A 22,620-nucleotide genomic window follows, 5' to 3' on the forward strand; every position below is an offset into this window, starting at 1 on the left:
GGTTGAAGGACAAATTTCCCTCCCGTGAAAATTTCTCCACTTTGCGGATTCCCATAGATTTCATTTGCCATCTCCCTATTGCTTATGTCCCTGCCGATGTTTGGCTTCAACGTCGGTGCCATAAGCTCTATACTTCGCTGAGCCCATAAAGGGACACAAATCAGTCTCAGTTTACTTCTTTCGTAAGTGGAATACAAGCTTACATACGTATACAGAAGGAGGTCCCAGAGGATGTGCTGAAAGGGGACCTCCTGTCAGAAAATATACATTTGTGAGAATATATAGCGTAAAACAGCAATGTAGTAATCACTAAGTGGAATATTAGGCAAAGTAAATGACGTGAAAACTCCAAAATAATACAAAGTCCATAACTATTGCTACAATTATTAGTCCTGCAAAAAGATTTAGAATTGATTACTAAAAACAAAAAAGTAGCTGAAATTTATAGAGTATCCTACTTCAGAATAAGGTTAACGAGGCATACAAATGTGCCGTGTTTGAAGACGATGAAAATTAATATATTTGTCTGTGCCATTCACGCCAGTATGGCATGACTGAGCGAATGGTTTCGACTCTAGCAACTCAGGTTGGATCCATCTTTTTTCTGTTTCTGTTTTTTTTTTTGCATTTTTTGCTCGTGCCTCCTATAATTTCATGGTTTTTAACAGCATGGTGGATATCGATTTCCGTCATCGGGAATATCACTCAGTGTCCATATTTACAAAACAACTTCCATGTCTGTGCTGTGCCTGAATTACAATTGCTGCCCGATCGCTATCATTAGTTGCAAGCACCCAATCGCCAGCCTGTATGAAAACGCCCCTACTCAAGCTATGCTTTATTGAATACGGCTACCGTAGGGGGAGGGGGGGGGGGCGTATAGACCATAGTGGCCCATACACGTTCAAAACGTTCTGCAAACAATTTAAATGAGTCCTTTGAAAGTGATCCTATCAATAAATTAGAGTGTTTCAGTGTGTCGACAAGCATCTTGCCTTTTGCGGATTACCGGTTTACTGGAAGTGTGAACTTTAGCGGCCGGGTTGGTGGCGCCATATCGTCGGGCAGAGCTCAACCACACAAACACGGAGCTATTATTGCAGTAACCAAGTGTATTCGACTTCGCTGCTGGTGTAAATTTTCGGCATCGGCGTAAACGCGAACATGTTGCCCTTTGAAATGTGTTCTTTTTTCGGCAAGAGCACTAGAGAGACACGAAAACGTGTCTATAAGGCATTGTGGTTAGATCAAGCGTAACAAAATATCACTACAAGCGTCCGCTAACCCGGTATTACGCAAACGCCACTGCGTATACCGGCATACCAGACACGCTAAAACTCGCTGACGTTCACTTGGACACAGCTGAAATTTAATTCCTCCATAGCTGGCCCCCGGTCGCAATCTCCAGATTCCCCAAGACCTTCAGCACGCTATGTTGACGGGCCATCTACCATATTAAAGCTTTATCATCATCACTTACTTCACAGTGGGCAAAAAAAGAAAGTGGGAAGCCAGCGCAAGTTATAAAGTAATGATAAAGTAGAAGGTGCCTTGCACTTTTGACCTCAAAATTTATAGTTACAAGAAAAAAACTGAATTTCATGTCTGTTTGATGTTCCAATTGCTGCCATCATCTAGGAGATTTCGCAAACAAGGTAATAACAAAACAGGCGCACGCAAAATAACACAAGTCACACAGCAGAAGCATAAAAATATAGCATTCCACTTCAGAAAACCATGCAAATAAGGATTGATTTATTAATAAATGCTTAGAAACGCCTATTCGTGCCGTTACGCACGCACAATGAAAAGTACAGGGGCATGTTAGCATTTCGCCTCCACAGAAATGGGGCCGCGGTGGCTGGCGATCAATGCCGCAACCTCATGCTCAAAGGTGCCACATGTAGGTATGCTCAAGATAACCATTCAATGGATATTTAAAGTTGGCCTCAGTGACTCAAAATGTCCTGAGAAAGCGGATTGCTCTAAATAAGCGTTACTATAATCGCGTAGCTGGATTCCGAAAAATCAGTAATCCTCCCGAAATTTCTCCAGTAATAGTCGGCATCTATTTGTACTGCGTAACTTATGAAATTCAGAAACTAACTTGTAAGCTTTTGTTTTTTCAATATATAGGCTGATGGTGTTACGTCTTTTCATCAAAGAAGTAAAAGAATAATCGCCAATGGATAAACATTGCGCTTTTTTTGGTAATTTCTCTCCCTCATTGGAAATGTCATATTAAGTAGCATGGCGAATACTCTGTATGCGTTAATAGATAAAGCATGTGCAAAGAGAACATGAAATGATCATTTATCATCTTCCGGAAAAGCTGTTGTCGTCAACGTGATCGTCGTTATTTTCTTCTCCACGAATAACGACAATTTTATCTCCTATAGGCTGCTTGGTATATAGCAAATACTGCCCATTTGAAAGAACAATTTAGGATTTTGTGCTGAGCACAAAGCTGCAAAAATGTCGCAGATAGGAAGTTAATAGAACACTTGTTTAGTGAGCGTCAAGCTGTGGGCGCACAATTGAGCTCGGTTGAAGAAACTTGAGAATCAGATGGTGTCCCTATAAAAAGTGATTCAGGTGCTATTTGTCTTCTCAGCTAACAATGAAAAACTTTTTCGCCAACTTTTTTTTCCTTTGTTCTTCCTTATTGCCCCCTACACTTTCTGTAAGCCTGTAATCACTTGACTCTCTAGTTTGTTTGGAGAATATGGAATACATCACCATGGAGGCTGGCTAAACTCTGCGATGGAGCGCTTAGAGGTCCATCGGAGCATGCACTCCTGTTCTTTTCGGAATGGAGCAGTCACCGGCTGTTGCACAAAAAAATTCCGTTCTGTTCGACATATTAGGGAGATTTAGATTTTGCGTACGCAAAATGAGGGGACGCAAACCGCCGGGCTTAGTAAAGAACCCCACAGGAGTACAAGAGAACGCAAGCCGGGCGTGGCGGTTTGCGCACGCAAAGGTCCCTTTGGGCATCCAAACACTCGTTTTCGTACGCAAAATCCAAAACTCCCTTTAATGCATCTTTAGTGCGTATACTCGTCACTTTGACGTGGGGGATATTTCACAGTTTTGTGACACCGCGTGACAAACAGGCAAAGTAGGCGAAGGCTGAATATATTTGACCGAAAGAGGAAGGCTATTGGTGAATACATTGTATAATGGAAATATTTTTCGCGGTCTGCCTAATCATGAATAATCAGTGTTTACACCAAATATCGGATGAGGTGCACACCACCTGATCTGCTAAATTTCCGCAGTGACTTTGACATCACATGACGCCGGCCGAAATATCTTGGCAAATCGTGTAGGGCTAATGGCAGAAAAGCATAAAATAGAACAGTTTGTAATATATTTAGGTTATAGCGCCCCAAGCTTCTTTCGAGCGTCAAATACAAATGTAGTACCAATGGGGCTTATTCTGCATAGCATGTGACTGGCTTGGCGGGTTATTATTTATGTTTTAAAGAAATAATGGCCGTTGTGTATCACAAGCATACACTGAAGACTGTGGGACACAAAAGACACGCTCAGGAGCCGAAACGTTTTGAAAACCATAATTTGTTCGTGTCGTATCAAACTCACAGTTTTTATTTCAAAATTGTAGGATGTGTGAACGTATAAATATTTATACTCAAAATATTTTATCGTTTCTGACTAGCTTATGTATATCAATTGATAATTTTTAGATATGTTTCTAGAATGTTCAGTGGGCTGTGTTTTGAAATAGAACTTCTTGTTCTTTCCCAAAGTGAATTATTTTCAATACCACGTACAGCTCTGTCTTGGGCTATTGAAATGTTCATTAGGTAGTTTCTATAGTTGTTCGTCATATTAGTATGCAATAATGAAAAGGCGAATGAACACTACTATAATAAAATAGCAGCTTTACTCGAAAGGGTAATACATTTTTTATAACAGGAAAATAAAGTGGGCAATAAATGCTAGAAGCGGTTATTTGCTTCTGGTATTCTTTCCACCAAGTTATAGCTTGTTCCTAATGTATTATTATCCAAAGGGCATCACAAAATTTTGGCGGCCACATCAAGTTTTGGCTTGACTGCATTTATACCTGGCCATTTGCAGTGTAGCATAGTCCCAAAAGCGTCGTAATCCATAAGGGCAGGCATGTACCGGAGTGGTCAAAAGTTTCCAGGCCACAGCTTGCGCGAACACGTTGACTTCGTGCCCTATGGCGTGTCATGTTTCGGATTATAAGAGCCCCAAGGTTTTTGTGAAGAGGGTAAGGGACCCTGTTTATCACAATGACAGCGTCCGACTGCCAAAATTACTCCAAGGTCGTGCCACCTGCTTGAGATTGAACGTGTTCGAGCAAGCTGTGACCAGGAAACTTTTGACCACCCCTGTACCTCTGTACCTCTAAGACCGGCGGGATCGGCGATATCGCAGCTAGCTACACCAGTTTGAGTAGCACTTTACAACCTGTGTTATTAGCTGCACAATGCAAATGAATGCTCGTCTCCCGCGCAGCTTACTCTGGTTCCACTCTTGGCCAGCATGCGATTTTCCTGAGCGTGAGGCTGATATTGCGCGCCCGTATAGCCACATCCCCACGTGCCAAAAAATCACGTAGGGAACATGGCGATGTGGGTCGCAGTGGCATGCGCTGAAACGGTGGGCGAAGGGCTATTATTTGCCCCCAAGACGTTTTTCAAGAACGCCAGTCGGTCGACTGGGTTCTATGCTAATATTGGTATCCGACACTGAGATCAATTGTTCTGAATACTCTTTGTAGCCACAGTGAGTTAACGGCGCTTCATATATATGTTAGAGTCACGTTTATGTTACACGGAACAGCCTTGAACGAAGGGTTGGGGGGGATAGGCAGTTTAAGACGCATCAACTCTTCTACTCCGGCAGCGGCTGTGCGCGGCGCGACTGAGCGATTTAAGCGTAGAGTTACTGTATATGCTCTGGTAGTATATACAGTAACTCTAGGGTAAGCGTGACTATGCGCGCCCTCTTGGAAGTAGTCTGCGGTGGGTGCAAAGCTTAGGCGACCCGAGATCAAGGGTGGGAGGTAGGCGCTCCATTTTCGGCAGCACGCACTAGAGTGCCTTCGCGGCGGAGTCCCTTTGCGTCGTTTTCACGAGAACCAACTGAATTGTCCGCCCGGCGTCGACGGCGAATTGCGGCTTGTGCTGCTCTCTGCACAGCGGTCTGCTCAGCCTGACGTTGTATGGTTTGCAGCCGAGCGTGTCGATCGACGATTCACTTCTACAGCAGTGGCCCCTACCTTGCCAGGAGGCGCCATAACATGTACTTCTGAAGAGTAAACAGAGGTATCGAGACTACGCGGCGTACATCGCATTGTACATGTGGTACAATGCGATGCAACTGCTACATGTCGTGACAGCTGGTGCAATATAACACAACTGCAATACAAAGTTTGCACGTATCGACGCTACGCGGCGCGCATCTCACATCGCGTGACAAGTGGCACGATACGATGCTGCTGCTGCAGATGATGCTGATGATTATGATTTATTGGCATCCCCTTTGAAACGAGGCGGTGGCAAATAGTCACCTAGCCTGCTTGATTTAATGAGGTATGTTGTACATGATTTTCATTCCAACATTTTTGTATACATATCCTTGATCTTTTTTCTTCCTCAGAACTTCTCTATCGACCTTGTACCGCTACCTACGTAACTGCAACATGGCGTGCCACCTGGTGCAATAATATGCGACTGTAATGCAAAGTATGCACGTATCAACGCTATGCGGTGCGCATGTGACATCGCGTAACTCCTCGCGCGCTAGGACACGTGTACAGGGCATGTTTGCGGAGCAGCTAGCAAGCGCTGGCATGGCGCAGTGTGGTAAAGTAGCTCGACTCCCGCGCAGACCGCCCGGGTTCAATCCCGGCGGAAACCGGGTACGTTTTTCTCATTCTTGGTGATAGCTGCGACGGACACCGGTGGCGTCAGTGGCGGACGACATCGCCAACCGAAACGGCTATTGGAATGAGCCCATAATAGCTTAGGCTGTAAAACGACTTTCAAACGACCTCCAAAATCAAAGCGGTTCCATGGCATTTTGTGTTTGTACAGAAACTGGTCTCGAAACATCGAATCAGCTGCATGTAAGCGTTAGAGAGACGAGGGTGGCGATATGGGCTTGTTGGTCGGTCATCATGGAAAGGTATCTCGATAGCGCAGCAAAACACGGACACGAGAATAAACGAAGACAAAGACAAACGCTACCTTCACTTGTCTTCGTGTTGTTTGTTCTCGTGTCCGTGTTTTGCTGTGCTATCCAGATACTATTGCGTGATGTTAGAGAGACGATTCCGAAAAGTCGAAAAAACTGTGATCTGAGCGAGCATAACCGAGAACATGGACAATGAGTGTTCATGTTTCAGCTAATCGTGAAAAATACAGCGCCTAAATTGCAGACTCCGAATATGGGCAATGACATATATTCCAACACAGAATTATAAGCCACGTCACTTAGAAAACCCTGTAAGACGAAATCAGAAAAACATAGATATTGAATTACCTATTTTCCCCTGTGTTATTTAACAACATAAACGGTGCCTTTCTGACTAAATGACACTCGCCATTGCGATCACTGATATACAGATAACAATAACAAAAGTTCTGTACCACAAAACATTGACAATCTTACATTAGAAATGCTATTCCGACACCCTACATAAAAAAAACAGTCAGAATTCAAGTTTCGAAGCTAAAAAGTGAAAATGACCGCGCACTCCTACCAAGCACAAGCTTGCCACCGAAGCACAAAGCACCATACGAACACAGTGGAAACAACCCGCAGAGGTGAGCCGCGAAGTAATGGTGTGAAATTAGTTTCTAGGGAAATAATGCAATCCGGAATGCACTTCCCACAAAGGAGATATTGTAGAGATGCAGTGGTCACTAAATAGACTAGAAAAATATGAACTAAACTCGACGTCCGAAGTTCCCGTGCATGTATTTCTTTTTCTATTTTTGTGAAACATGCACCAAACCTGTTAGTAGCATTCCCGTACTTTCGCCATGAAAATTAACAAATCATAAGCCTGTCCCAATAGCTTGTTTTCTATCAACAAGTATTTGTAACATTTTCTCGTACTTCGGTACTTGTGGCTTCAACACTGCGTTTTGAACCTTTGCGTTGATGTTATGTGCAACGAGGGTGATGCTGAGAGTGCATGCTGTAGATGACGCGAGCGCTGCGCGCCACTTACATTTTGAGACCACTATCACTACAGTAACAAGAAAGGACACGTTGGAAGGAGACGCGAGAACACACGCCGTTGACAACCAAAAGCAGACCACAATTGCGTCGCCGGATGCCGTTGTGAACCAGGCCAGACAAAGCCATGGTCGCACATAACACAAGCTGAGGAGGAACACCCCGTATTGAGAGAAAGGTGCGGTTTAACCACTCGTACGCAGATTTTTCAATACAGCACGCTGTCATAAAATCATTGTGAGAAAGCATTCCATAAGAGATACTTTATGCACCTACGCAATTATTTTACATAATGCAAAACTCGTTTCAAAGATTGTTAGCTGCATTGATGTCAATATATATAAAAAAAGGAAATGTGGTGACTTGAGCCGAGTGCACACTTCAACAACAGCGTATACATACGTATACGGACCGTGTCAAGAGTTCGGAAAGGTATAGATGCTCGACCAGCTCCCAAGCCACTCACTCGGTGTCCTACCGAGCGTGTTTCTAATCTAATGTGGACTAAGGACGAGATTTCTCGCGCTACAGAGTTTCCAAGTGACGACCACAGAAAAGGAAGATGGCTGCATGTCTCAGAGGCAGCAATGGGACATTAGAACAGGCCCTAGCGCCAAAGAAAGTATTTTCGGACGGAGGACGAGTCTCATCATAAAGTTTATTGCAATGACGCCATTCAGCGCTACCACCGCAATTGTTATGACAACCGTGGCTAAGATAAAGGATGAATAATAATTCTATGATCGCCTTCTATTTTCAGTAGGTCAAGTTTTTCTGGGTCACCTCCTCGGGTGAGAACATTGCCTGAACTCCTCTGTAATTCCACCAACTGCTACTTGTTCCTGGGCTAGTTGGTTCATACTTATAGTGGAAAAGACATGAAATCATGTGAAGAGGCATGTTTCATGTCCGGTCGTTTTGTTAAATAGTTTCGCGCCTTTTATATCGTAAGGTGCAATTCTGCCTCTCCTATCGCCAGACACAGACGTCACGAAATATTGCACTTGACACAGCATGCCTCCGTTAAAGTGACACTCAAGGTCGAAGTGCATTTGGCAGCTACAACAACACGAAAAATCATTGCAAAAAAATCAAAGCCCCTTTCTTAAAGAAAGATGGTTGAACGCGAAGCTTTCCCCTATGCAAACTGAATCAGTCAAATTCCAAAGCCAACGACCACGCAACGAACCCAAGAAATGGTGAGCGACCCGATGCGATGCATATTTGATTTGATTGCTTATTTAGTATTGTATTTTTTGAACGTTGAAGTTGAATGAAGACACATTTCGTTCAGTTCCATAGCCTTTATTTTAGGTCCTGTAGCCGTTGATTACACGCACACACTCACACTTTCACGGACTGCATGCCCTTGCCGATACACGGGATCGGCCGTGCTGGCACGATCGCGCTCGCGCTTACGTTCGCGCACGGCAGCTTCTTCTTCTGCCGTGCGCTACACCCGCGGTCTACCCAGGGTGACGGCCGGGAATGCATTGCGTGACGCGCGTAATGCAATGCAGATATGTGCAGTTCGTCTGGGTAGCGTGGCATTGCAGTTCCCATTGTTCTTCACGGTACAACTGCGAATGTAAACTGTAGTGTTCTACGATACGTATGTCGTGCACCGTTGTTCTATTGTGTGGACGAATCACGGACGACTCGCGGACGAATCAGTGAGACATAGAAAGCTTCGCTTTAAAAATTCAGTGCGTACCGATATCAGCTTGCTCCGCCTGTTGTCCGGTATAGCTGCTGAAACCTTTGCGCGCCACTGTGGCGCGTGTCCAGTTGAGTGCAGCTCTCTCTGTAAGTGTTTGTCTCTGCTTAGCTTTACAGTCCTACGAAAAAGCTCGGTACTGTTTGTGATGAAACGGCACATTCTTGCGTGAGGCACGAATGCACAAGTTCTGTATATGCGCGTGCGCGCGCAGCTTGCACCAACGGCCGTTCAATAGGAATACTTAAAGATCCCTCAAGAGCTAGGTATATAAGAGAAATCAAATGCAAAAATAAACGAAATATAATTTGCTATAACAGACCACATGGAATCAGATGGAAAATTTAATTTCATCGCAGTCGATGCTTCCAACCTCTGATCGAAATTTGAAATGGTTGCTTTCACGTACGATGACGACTCGCTCACCTAAATTCCAGGCTGAGTCGCAAAGCGACAAACAAATTTAACTTATATGTAATTTCTTGCTCCAAAAACTAATGCGATTGGCTTACCTAAATAGGCTCACATCATGGCACGGACGCAATGTCGTATATATTTTATTAATAACTCTCGCATGTATAATGTTACAATTCAATCCCTAATATATTTTCTGCTTTTAATGCCTCGTCCAAGTGTAGGCCGCTGATGAAATCACACGCATACAAAAGTTCACCGAAGACCTGCCAATAGTTTACTGTGTGCTTGTTTTAGATTACTGTAAAAAACATCCATCCATCCATTCATCTGTTCAACCGTCCGTCTGTACATATGTACGCACGTGCGAACATACATACATACATACATACATACATACATACATACATACATACATACATACATACATACATACATACATACATACATACATACATACATACATACATACATACATACATACATACATACCTGGCGTCTTTTGTTGCAGCTCAAATTACGCTTACAAGATTTCCGTTCAGTCCAGGTGCAAATCCAGAACGAAAAATATAATGGTTCGAACTGGTTTCGACTGGATCATTATGGTTCACAACAGTTCAGTAAAATTTAGCTTGATTTTTATTTGCCAGACACTTGTAAAGAGCGCATGGCGGTATTATAAGAACGAAAAGTTTTGTTTATCTGCGCAAGGTGATAACATAATTATTTGCTAGAAAGTTTTGTGTTACATGCGCAGCATTTCTTGGCGAACATTGGCTACTTTGACAGTATCTATCTATCTATCTATCTATCTATCTATCTATCTATCTATCTATCTATCTATCTATCTATCTATCTATCTATCTATCTATCTATCTATCTATCTATCTATCTATCTATCTATCTATCTATCTAGCCGCCTACGTCTTTGTGCTCTCATGGTCATTTCGTTAACTTGGTATGTACCAAAATTGGCATACTATGACAAGAGTACATCACGAACATAAGTAATAGGTCATGACATAAATGTCATAACATGTGTGTCATGTAGGTCATGACAATGACCCAGCGAAAAAGATTAACACACAAAAACCACTGAAAAGGGTTCGGACGTGGGTACTAAGTGAAGGAAACACTAAATGATGATGGTAGAAATCAGTCATGAGCGTGACTCAGCATAAATGTCAATGACTCTGCGAAAAAAGATTAACACTCAGAAGCCACGTAAATGGGATCGGACGTGGGTACTAAGTGAAGGAAACACTAAAGGATTATGGTAGAAGTCATAGTTATGACCATGACTCTGCAAAAATCCCAATGACTCAGCGAAAAAAATATTAACACTCAAAAATCATTGAATTGGGTTCGGAAGTGGGCAGTAAGTGAATCAAACACTAAAGGATTGTGGTAGAAGTCACAATCATGACCATGACGCAGCAAAAATGAGACTGACTGAGCGAAAAAAAGAATAATACTCAAAGACCAATGGAAAGGGTTCGGATGTGGTACTAAGTGACGGAAAACGCTAAAGGTTGATGGTCGAAGTCATAGTCATGAGCATGACTAAGGCTTTCGCCTTAAGGTCTCTTAGGTCTAGCTAAAGGGACTCCTGAGGACTCATGACATGAATGTCATGACATGCGTGTCATGTAGGTCATGAACGACCCGCCTACGTCTTGGTGCTCTCATGGTAGTTTCATTAACTTGGTAGGCTCCCCGCACACTGCTTCGCATAAGATCGATTCCCACGGGACGTGAGATCTGCCGGCTTTTTTTATCCTCGTTTCTCCACTAAGATCTGTACTACTGCCAAATCCGTTCGTTTGCCATATTTGTTTCTCAAGGTGCGCCATCCTATGTGACCGCTTGTGACTGACTGAATGACGAACGCATGAGCGTGCATGTGTACGCTGCTAACTTTTTTTATAATTCTTCTCATCCCCTTTGGTCCCTTTTTTCGCATGGTTTTCAGTGCAGGGTAGCTAACCGGGCTCAGTGTGGTTAACCTACATGCCTTTCTCTTATCACTCCTCTCTTTCACACGCACATTATAGCGTCCGCAAACCCAAGCTAGACTAAGCGTCCAACGCAAGACGAAGCTAGGGAGAAGCGAGAGTTACACGCTAGAATTACAAGGCCGGAAGCGTGCACCTCTGATGTACAATTATAATCTAAAAACATCTTTCGTGTACAGCCCGCGCTGACAGGCAAAAACGATCCTCAATCAAGGTGATGTGAGGGCCACTAAAATCTCGCTTGAGCATTAACGCGTCCGGCTTTCGCCGACTAGCAGGTATCACTGAACTTCTTCGTGTTTTCCCTTTCTTTAGCTCGGGTTTCTGCTTTTCTTCGCACGGAGACCGGCTGCTCTCAACCAGCGGACTCTCCCTCCCCAGGGGCCGGCCACACACCAGCAAGAAACCGTGCGCGGGGCCCGGACGCGCTAAAGGTGTGAGCGTGTTTAATCTCATGCGCGCGGCAAGCACACGCCGACAACGCCTCTTCGAATAATCCAGGCGAGGAGATGGATGGTCCTCGGCCGGTGGCGGATTATGATGCGCCCTTACTTGCGCTCTCGAGGGACTCTTCCTGGTTGTGCGTTGTCGGCGGTCCCCACTTTGACACGGGCCTGTCTTTTAGTGATTCCCGTGTACCGGTGCGCTCGGCTTCGTTTGCATGTCTCGCAGCTCTTTGGCACGCCGTGTGTTTGGTCGGTGGATCCCTGCTTCCAGCGGCCCCTGATGTGGTGCACGCGCTGGTTTCGCTATTTGATGTTTTCCTTCTCCGTTTATTTTTTACAAATGAAGCCGCATAGCAGCCGAAGCACTTGGCAGAAAAGAGAGTGCAAGCACAAGCCCAGCAGCGTGATGACCATGGCGACGGCAAAAGCCGGTGCAAAGTGGCACCGCTGTCTCAGGTTGTCGGCGCGCGATGGAGGTGCAACAGAATGTGGCGCGATGATTCGCTCGTCGAGCGCGTCCCCGAGCGCTGCCGCCGTGTGCGGTGAAGAGGATCGTCAAAGGGTCTTTTTTTTCCCCTTCTCTCTCGCTGAAATCTCGCGCGAGAGCACATCCTAACGCTAGAGCGCGTCACGTCTGGCCTTTTTTTCTTCAAGCGGCAAGGCACCCCCAGCAGATCGGCGCTAGCAAAAACTGTCCAGCGCCTCGCTCATCAAACACATGCATTTTCTTGGAAGGCGCGTGACCTGCATTCGGTTTGAAGTGGTCAAAATATATTTATATTTTGTTTTCTGTTCTGAAGAACTCAAAGCCAGACATTGTTGCTCAAGAATGAGGAAAACTGTTTAGGCCGAGTTTGAACTGCCTGACGAAGGCTATTTCGTCTTCGTGGGCACAAAAGACAGTCAGTTGAGACATTTTAACTCTATACCTAAGTGGTAAACGACATTCCGGATCATCTTCAAGCAGAGCTGTGTATATCCGCAAGGAGCTCACGTATGTTGACCAAATAGTGCAGCCTCACGACGACAATCAATATGTGTGTCTCCGTGTTAAAAAGAAGACAGTTTCATTTACGCTGACAGGCGGCTACATATCCCCATCCCGTCGACTTCATCGACAGAGACTAAACGACATACTCACAATTACTCCAGGCCCTTATATAATAATAGGTGACTTTACCGCCCACCATCCACTCTGAGGAAGCTTCACGACAAATCAACGAGGCACGAGTCGAGTGGATCTCGCTGCCGAGCATGGACTGAGAGTTTTGAACGATGGCAGCCCGACTAATCTCCGAGGAGTGACATACAGCAGCTGTTTGGACTTTACATTAGTCTCGCATAGTTTAAGATCAAAGGTGCAATGGCTCACAGACATTAAAACTCACGGCAGCGACCATTTTCCTACGTACATGACTATCAGAGGCCTTGACCGCTTTATCTCCCTTGTGTTCTTAAGACAGATAGACTGGCAAGCGTAACGCATATTGATCGAGCACAAGTGCAGATATGAACATCCCGAGCCCCTTGAACACATGACCATACAAAAGCTGCAGGCTTGTAGGCGGACGTATAGAAGATCTACAAGACGCACAAATTTCGGCGAAGAATTGTGGAGACTTCGGGTGATCCGCCGGCGGGCTGAGAGACGATATAGACGTACTAATTTACGACCTGAGAGAAGCCCGACGCATTCAGAAGAAACTTCAGCGTCAGATGAACAAACTTCAGGACGAACGATGGAAGAACGTTTGCGCGTCGCTGGTACCTCGCAAGCCGTTATCCCCGGTGTGGAGAACTCTTTAAGGTCTTCGCTTACTTCCACAACAGCGTCGTCCCTTCACAGCGCTGGCTCTACATCAAAGTCGTCCAGAGCTTGAGGTCGCAGGAGATTTTTGTGCGAAAGTTGCTGGCAACTTCGTTCTGCTAGCTGACTTCTCGATACATGACGTTCCCGTCGCGAGAGATCAGATCATGGAAGTGCCTTTCTCAATGAATGAACTGCAAGCGGCCTTGGCTGCGTGCAGGCGGTCGTCATCATCCAGTTCTGATGGGGTGACGTACGCTGCCTTAAGGCACCTAGGTTCAACAGCACAAAACTATCTTCTGGGTATCTTTAATCAATCTTGGCATGATGGCATAGTCCCCGACGATTGGAAGTGTAGCCGACTGGTGCCTCTACTGAAGCCTGGGAAGTCTCCGCTGAACTTTACATCGTACCTGCCAATTGCACTTGCGAATTGCATCGGTAAGGTCATGGAGAGGATGTTGCTGACACGTATGGAATACTATGACATTTACCCTGATGATATGGCTGGTTTTCGACGTGGATGTTCTTCAATTTTCAGCGTCGTTGATCTTGTGCCCTACGTTCAACAACAAAAAGCTATGAAGCGTCTCTCTGTGGCACTCTTAGCTGTAAAAGGTGCTTACGACCACGTAACCCATGAAGCCATTCTCCAAGCTCTTGAGACTACAGAACTTGGAGGCCACGTATTTAGGTGGATTAGGAGTTGATTATCACGGAGATCTTTTTTGTCCTAACTGAATTTGGCCCGACAAATTGATATATCTTCAGTCGTAGTGTGTGTGTGTGTGTGTGTAAAAACTTTTTATTTACAAAAGTCCTGAGGCTCGACTATTTCAAGTCGAGGCGGGCCGCTCCCACGATGGCACCGTTAGGCCCAGTCGTGGTGCCCCACAAGGCGGAGTGTTGAGCCCGACTCTTTTTAATCGTGTTCTAGTGGGGCTCGCCGAAACGCTACCACAGACGGCTAATGTATCGCTCTACGCAGCCGATATTTGCATCTGGGTGTCCGGCGTGACAAGGCCACAAGTGCGCGCCAGAGTGCAGAAAGCCGCAACCCTGACAGCAGCATACCTTCGCCGACAAGGTGTGACAACACCCACAGAAAAATGTGCACTAGCGGAATTTACACGAAGACCGATGTCTTTCTACCCGGTGTGTATCGAGGGCCAGTCAATTGTGTACAAAAAAACTCACACGTTCTTAGGCATTACTGTAGATCGCGACCTCACCTGGATTCTCCATGTCTCCTACATGAAGAAAAAACTCATTTGTATTGAGAATACGAGTAGCTGGAAAATCGTGGGGAGTATCGGCGCGCTCCATGTTACAGCTATACAAGGCGCTTTTTCTCTTGTCTTGTCCAACACACGCAAGACTCATATCCTTGTACTACAGATCATACAAGCCCAAGCACTTCGGACATGTCTTGGCCTCTCGAGATGTTCATCGACAGCTGCAACGATTGTTATTGCACAGGAGCACCCGATCACGACTCCTATTGTCGGTGAGACTCTAAGAGCGCGCATTCGACTGATTTACGGCTACCATACAATCATTTAGCCGCTTTGCCAGTGCGAAGACCACATGCTACATTCTGTGGTATCGTGACAAGACATCATGCCTCAATACCATCTGACTTCAAGCCTGCGAAACGTGCGAAACGCCCAGCATCGGCATTGTGGTGTCTCCGGCAAATTCACGTGTGACTTTCAGTTCCTAGGATTACAAAAAAAGGCAGACTTCTCACCACTAGCCCTGAAGCAATTGTCTCTGCTTGTCCTCAACGAGTCTTACTTTAACCGCATACACATTTACATGGACGGTTCCACCATTTCGAACAGCTCTACTAGAGCAGTAGTTGCTCCATCGGACGCCGTCGCTTTGCAATTTAAATATTTGCACAATACCACGTCTAAAACCGCAGAACTTGCGGCTCTTCAATATGCACTCATTTATGTGCTCCAGCAGCCCCCAAATCTTTGGGCGATTTTCAGTGATTTCAAAGCAGCCCTACAAAATATGCAGTTTGCCCTACGTCATGGGTTACATGAGCAGCTAGTGCAAGAAATAAGACATGCTCATCATCACGCGCTTGAAGAAAGACACGACATTGTATTTCAGTGGTTGCCGAGCCATTGCGGAATTGTCGGCAACGACAGCGCAGACAGCCGAGCGTGCAGCACTAGCTGCACGCTCGGCTCATCAAAAACATCAGCGGGTTCCTATAGCACTCTCAAGAACGGATGCTGCGCGGCAACTTCAATCGCTTGCTCGCCACATCACACTTCTACGATGGAATTCACCGGGTTTCACCAACTCATGCTTGCACTCTCTTGACCCTAACTTGAGACTTCTCGTACCACCTGGACTCTCCCGTCGCGAAATAACTTTACTGAGTCGCATGTGGTTGGGCATCGCATTTACCAACGCCTATTCGTTCCTAATAGGAATAGCTGACAGTGTGCCGTGCAATTTTTGCGGGTGCGACGAGACTCTCGAGCGCCTTCTGTGTCACTGTCCATCCTTTGACACTCAACTAAGTAATCTCCAAGCTAAACTCAACCTGTTAGATAACAGAACGCTCTCGGAAGAAAAGATCCTTGGGCCATGGCCTAGGCATTCTTGCATGCAAAAGGCCACAAAAGCCCTTCTCCAGTTCGTGAAGAATACTGCATTGTACGAACGCTTGTAACAGCGGAGATACTTCTATGACTGTCTCTGCGAATGACTGACTCTATTGTTTTTCTTTTCTCTCTTTGTCTGTTCTTCCCCTTTCTCCCTCCCCAAGTGTAGGGTAGCCAACCGGACTCGTCCTTGGTTAACCTCCCTACCTTTCTCTCTTCGTTTCTCCTTCTCTCTTTAAAAAATGTCACCGTTTCGCCCGAAACGCGAAGCATCGATTGCGACAGCAAATTAGTAGACAGCTATACGAAGTAAGGATCAAATAAAATCAAACTATTGCAACATTCGGGATAGTAGTTTTATCGGCCGATTAAAATTGTGAACATTCACTTACTAACTAAATAAACCAACATGATGTCACGTGCGCACAAGCAAACATGAACACATCTCGATGGCCGCGCACACGCGGTGTCAAAACGCTGAAGTCGAAAGCGCGGTAGCAGCAGTGAGCGAATTGACCTTCGTGCTGCCTATCGCTTCAACGCGAACTAATTAAGCGACGTGTACAGAACACACACGAAGCTATTAGCCCTCAGCGCTTCTAGACTCGGTACAGTGCGCAGATCGGTTTCAAGATAGGGCCCGGGCATCCGCGCGCGTCCGCACCTTACGCAGCCGCCGCTGGTGTAAAACGCCCCCCCCCCCCCCCCCCCTCACTCCCTTCTCCCCGGTGCCTTGCGCGCGGCGGAAGACGGCGCTTTTCCTCTCCGCTTCCTCCCTTGCACGCACGAGACTGAACCGCCATCATCGGTTCACCATCGCATGCTTTCACTAGCACATACAACATACGGCGCGCGGCGACGATGTTGTCGCCCTTGGACTTCATACGGAACGTCACAGTGACGCCCACGGCAGAAATGCGCCGAGAGTGCCTATATAGTGGCTAAAACAATTAGAAAATTGGGCTCCAATCCACCCTGTGAGCGTGGTAGGCCAGCAAAGCTGTGGTATCACCTGATCCGATAGACCAATGTGATGCTACATTTTCTTGCCACGCTTGGCGCTTGCGCTGAGCATTTTGTTCCCGAAGCACTGGGTCCTGCCGAGCCTAAGCACGACGCCGTTGTGCATATTGACATTGCTGTTCCCTTCGTCACTCATTGTATTCGCGCTGCTCTTCAGGCGTGCTAACTGTGCGTGGCTTGCTTTCGGCAGGAACCACTGCGTTCTGCCTAGCCTGAGAACGACACTGTTGGGCATATCGACGTTGCTGTCGCATATTGACGATCTGCATATTGACGTTGCGCTAATAATATACAGCTCTTAGAGTGGGTCACACATTCTGCATGTCGTCAAGTCGCGTAGCAAGGCGTTTAAAAGTTTCTGCGTGTAAGTCGGTCAGTACAATGACCGAGGATTCTTTCCTCCTTGAAAGGGCAATTGTCTAGTTCGTCAAGCGCAGTCGACGGCGCTTTTCCTAGCCACACTGTAACGAGGGGAGTCACAGAGGAGATGGCTGAGCTACTCTTCGCAGCTACAGTTATCGGAAGCAGGGCTATCAGCAGTTCCGACGTGAAATAAAGAGACATTCGTGAATTCCACGCCGAGCCACAGCCGGCACAGAATCGTTTCTTCAGCTCGTGGTACTTTTAGTTCAGTGGAAGAGGGAGTTGCAGATGTACATCCAAGCAGTGGAGATGTACATTGGTAATTTCTTTTAAGCTCCGCTGTACCAGTGAAAACTCGCACATGCGCGAGTGGTGCCTTCTGGCTGCATTTGTTCTCCACGGTGGTATCGTTATACAGTAGACACAATCGCGAGCCGATCAGTCGACTTCATCCGCGTTGGCGTTACCAGAAATGCGGCAGTGGTCCGGTATCCATTGATATATAATGATTTCTCCCTCGTCGTTTGCTTGATAGTGAAGAATTATGATGTCTGCGACTATAGCTGCTCGTTAGGTCCGTAATACAACGGTGACAAAAGACACTGAAGAGCTGCCTTCGAGTCAAAGATGAACCATGACTATGATCATTCCTGAACAGTGACATCCAGAGCAGCACGGATGGCCGCCAGTTTTGCAACTGTCCATGACGTGAAATGCAATGCCCTAGATTGGATTATGATGTAGTATGTGGCGCGAACTATATAACACTGCTACCCAGGTGGAGACCTAGCATAAAGAATGCCAAGAACTCAACTGTTAGGTGTTTTTCATATTACATTAGTATGCTCTTGTATAATACACCAAGAGTGTCACTCATAAGAGCTGTTGAGGACTATTAGTGTGTCCTGAAAGAGAGCTTTGTAGGCATAGGTTAACATATATGTGAACAAAACCACAACATAATTGCGATCTTTGTTGCACACAAAAAATAGGGAAGATTATGTTAAATATATCAAGCAAGCCTTTTTTTATGAACGCTATCCCATTCAGGGCACAACAGATGGCCTGTTCACTACTTCAAGCTTTGGGTCCAGCAATAGGTGTCGTAAAAAGCAGTGCGTGCAGTTAGGTGTGGTGGATAGCAACTTTATAGCACCAGGAAATCGCGGCTGCAGTTATCGCTGCAGCCAAGGTAATTGTATATCAGGGTTTTCGTTGTTGAAGCTAAATACAGCCGGGTGCAGCCCGGAAATATGGTTGCCGGCCAGTTTTATAGCGCTCTTTATTACATACGCAATTATTAATCAAACGAGAAGTGGCGCTCAGGTAGAAGCGCTACATTTCGACTAGACAACGCCAACGCCCGCCTATAGGATGTGGTTGGGGTTCATACCGCCGGAGTTGAACCCTTTATAAATGCACTCTCTTCACAACATAAGTTCATGTATCCCAACCACGTCCTAGGCGGGCGCTCGCACTGACTCGTTCAAATACATATGTATATATTAAAGCTCAGTGCAACGCTTCCGCGGTAATGTCGCAATGCATGCCACGATGTTTGAACAGACAGTTTGTAGCATAAAACGACGTAGTCAAGTTTTCCATTTTATTTATTTTATTATTTTTAATTTTTTACACGACGTTTTCCGCTGGGGAGGCCACCACGGGGGGGCCACTCGTTCAGTCACTGTGCTGTGCACGGCCTGTGTATAACGGCGGAACCTACACGCGAACAACTTCGAAACACGCGCTATTGCACAGGACGATTGTGCAAGTGTAGGTACCATTCAGCACATTTTGTGTCAAAATGCTGGGGTCAATTCAGGCATTTAATAACAAACGTCCGTAATCAACCGTGCAGGAGCACGTGCTTCTACAGCAACGTTGCTTCGGCGACTAATGTCACTATGCCAAATGCCACATACTGTGATCCTGAATGCGCGTGACATAAATATATGAAGAAAGATGAACGACTTCACTGGAGGTGAAGTGATAACGCAGTGTGGCGGTCGGCGTCGGGTTTCTATTCTGAGTAAGTTCCTCGAATGTCTTGTTTTATTTTTACTTCAGTAGCCCTCCAAAAACAAACACGTCAGCTTTAAAATCTTCCGTCCTTCTTCAGCGTGGCGCTAGCAACAACATAATCAGCGACGGTAACGCTCGGCAATTCTCGCTCGAATTTTGGTGCCGCCAAGGAAATGCGGCCGCCATTTCCCTGGTGCCACAACGCAACCCGGAAAAACTCGTTTTCGCAGCTTACGCGCTCCATTGGGCTTGACAGCCACACGAAAGAGTTCATTTGCGGCCCTTTTTCTTTGGAGGACTCCGTCCTTGCTCCCCTTGTAATAATGTGGACAAGGCTCGGGATCGAGTTTGAATTTCGTGCGGCAACGGGAAGCTGATGTGCGGAGAAACTTGGCCGTCATTTGAGAGCACATTTCTCAACAGGCCCTGAAACCACCGAGTGTAAGACTCGCATTTTCAAATTCAGTTATCTAATTTTGTCCCGTTCATGGAAGGTTTCCTTTTTTTTTCGTGCCAAGAAAAATAAGGAAAAACATCCTAATGGCGAAGCGTCCCTCGTACAATTAGCAATCCCCGTCGTATGAGCGCTAAACAAGCGCCCTAATCGAACTCGAAGGGAATGGGCGTTAAGGATATTTGAATTGAGAGATATATACTTTTGAAAAAATCACGCAGAAACTCTACTAGGAGTTGTCGAAGTATGTGTAAGCACTGTACCACTTGCTCATCTCTGCGAAGCAAGGTGTCATTATCAGTGTTATGATGTACAAAACACCACCAGTACCACCACTATAAACGATAGCGCTGCGGCGACAAGGACTGCTGCGAACGGCGGCGCAACGTGAATTGATGACGCAAGCAAACTACTGTAGGTGGCGACGCCAGGTGCGCTGATGACGTTCCCATCATGATAAGCCGTCATTGCTCTTTAGCGCCTCATCCATCCGCGTCGAACCATTATGAACCATGATCAACCGTATGTCGGCGGCTACGTATGGCACGGCCGCGCGGGCCCTACCTTGAAAGCGATCTGCGATGGGGCAGAGTGCGCCCAGCGCTGATAGCTTGGTGTGTGCTGTGTTCTCGCCGATTCGTTCGCGTTGAAGCGAGATGCAGCACGAAGGCAATTCACTCGCTGCTGCGGGACCTATTTTGAAAGCGATCGTCTTACGTGACGGACAGACGGACGGGTTTTCTCTTTGGGTAGGCATAGAAATGATTTAAAAAGCCACCGACGATTAGGATCCTCCCTAATGCGAAATTTGAGCGCAACTCTCTGGGTGTTTCGAATTCCACCGATTGCGTAGCTGATTGTTCAGATAGAAAACGTTAACACGGGAACGCATGGCTCGCGCGGAGCACATTCTCTATCGGCGGTGGCGCAAGCGAAGTAGCCAATGCGCAGTGGGTCCGAAGACCATGCCACGGCTTTGTTTCCATACATCGTATCGGTGGACGCGGTCGCCGCATGCCTTAGTAATGACGTCATCGGCGACCGGGTGACAACGCACGCTACTATGGCGACATCTCGTAGCGGGTCGCCGCCGTGGAGCCCGTGTAATGCGGCACTTTGCTTTCCTCCTTACCCTTTCGCCATACTCTCCTCTTCCGCTTTCCTCCTCATGCTTCCGATGTACCCTCCGCCTCTGTTTTCCTCCTCGCGCTCTCTTCGCTATCGCCGTCTTCCATCCTCCACTGCGCTCCGCTCGTTCTTTCTACCGGTTATGCCGACGCCGAGGCTGACGCTCAACGCAGGAACGGGCGCCTAAGAGCTGCGCTCTAAAATGACAGGGCCCCTGTGTAAATAGTATCGATCAGTCGTCACCGATCAGTGGCCAGACCCCAGTAAGTACCGGTCTGATCTTTACCAGGGGTGACAAGTTGATCGCTGTCAATACGCTGTCAAACCCGTCCATAAACCGGCAATGTTTTATTGTCATGCCTTTGACGAAGATAGGTGCTCCTATCGAAACGTTGGCCAGCCTTTCTGAGGCACCTTATCCCTGTTTATAATCCTTATTTCTCATGCTATTGATATAGTCACTCACAGTGTACGTCCAGTGTCCACGAGTCCTCAATAGCGTCATCCGGCATCTCGGGGTTAGCTGCGCGACAGCGTAGCGGTCTGCCGTTATGGCTGGGCGAAGGCGTGAACCTCACTACACTGACGCTGACGTCGTTGGCTGCCGCCTCGGGTCGACCACCCTCCTGCACGGCGCTCGATGTCAGGGGCACACCGTCGAGGTCCCATGTCAGGTTGGCCGCCGGTCTCGACCCCACTGCCTCGCACTCAACTTCGGCCGGGTAGTTGGCGGAAAGGGGACCATGGGCGCCCCTAATTGTGACACTGCGTGGTTTGACTGAAAAACAAAGAGAGCAAGAAGAACAAGTCGTTAGTATCTGGCTACCAAGCAGCTTTGGAGACACGAATATAATGATATTTTCACCGTGACGACGATTCGCTTTGTTACGAAATTAATAGTTAATGTTGAGCCTCGCATCATATTCCGGTGGTCAGATCCTTGTGTAGCGGACCACAATCTATATTAGAATAACAGGTAACGAATAAGCAGGCAGAACGGCTGAAGCAGCGCATACTTTAAATGTAGTGACACCTGTGTACTTTCTTGTACACAGGTGTCATATGAAAAAATGATCAACTCGGTGTCCCCAGTGCCCACCACTGGTACAAAAAAGTGCCGGCAGCCACGCGCTCCGAGTATCGCATTGCAAACGCTGAGCACTGCACATTTATAAAAGGTTTGTTGCCTAGGACGGTAAAGACACACTCAGTGGACTGGGCCACATTAATGAGAAAAATTGGGCTGAAACTTCTCGTATAGAGCAGATGCGAGCCAGTCATCATAACAGACATATTCTTAGCGAAAGTGGCCTGTCAATAGCAAACAGCACTTACAAATGAAACGCTTGGTGGATT

At 46.5% G+C, this 22,620-nt stretch overlaps 1 protein-coding gene across 1 annotated transcript in view; it reads right to left on the reverse strand.

Annotated features, from left to right (window-relative positions):
- Window positions 1-22,620, reverse strand: part of LOC119431674 (neuronal cell adhesion molecule-like) — a 137,004-nt gene that overhangs the window by 46,208 nt on the left and 68,176 nt on the right. Inside the window, exon 2 of the mRNA XM_049671745.1 lies at window positions 21,731-22,042. Coding sequence (XP_049527702.1) covers window positions 21,731-22,042 — 312 coding nt within the window. The remainder of the gene's footprint in view (window positions 1-21,730; window positions 22,043-22,620) is intronic.

Source organism: Dermacentor silvarum, chromosome 1 (assembly GCF_013339745.2).
Source record: "Dermacentor silvarum isolate Dsil-2018 chromosome 1, BIME_Dsil_1.4, whole genome shotgun sequence".
Lineage (NCBI taxonomy): Eukaryota > Metazoa > Arthropoda > Arachnida > Ixodida > Ixodidae > Dermacentor > Dermacentor silvarum.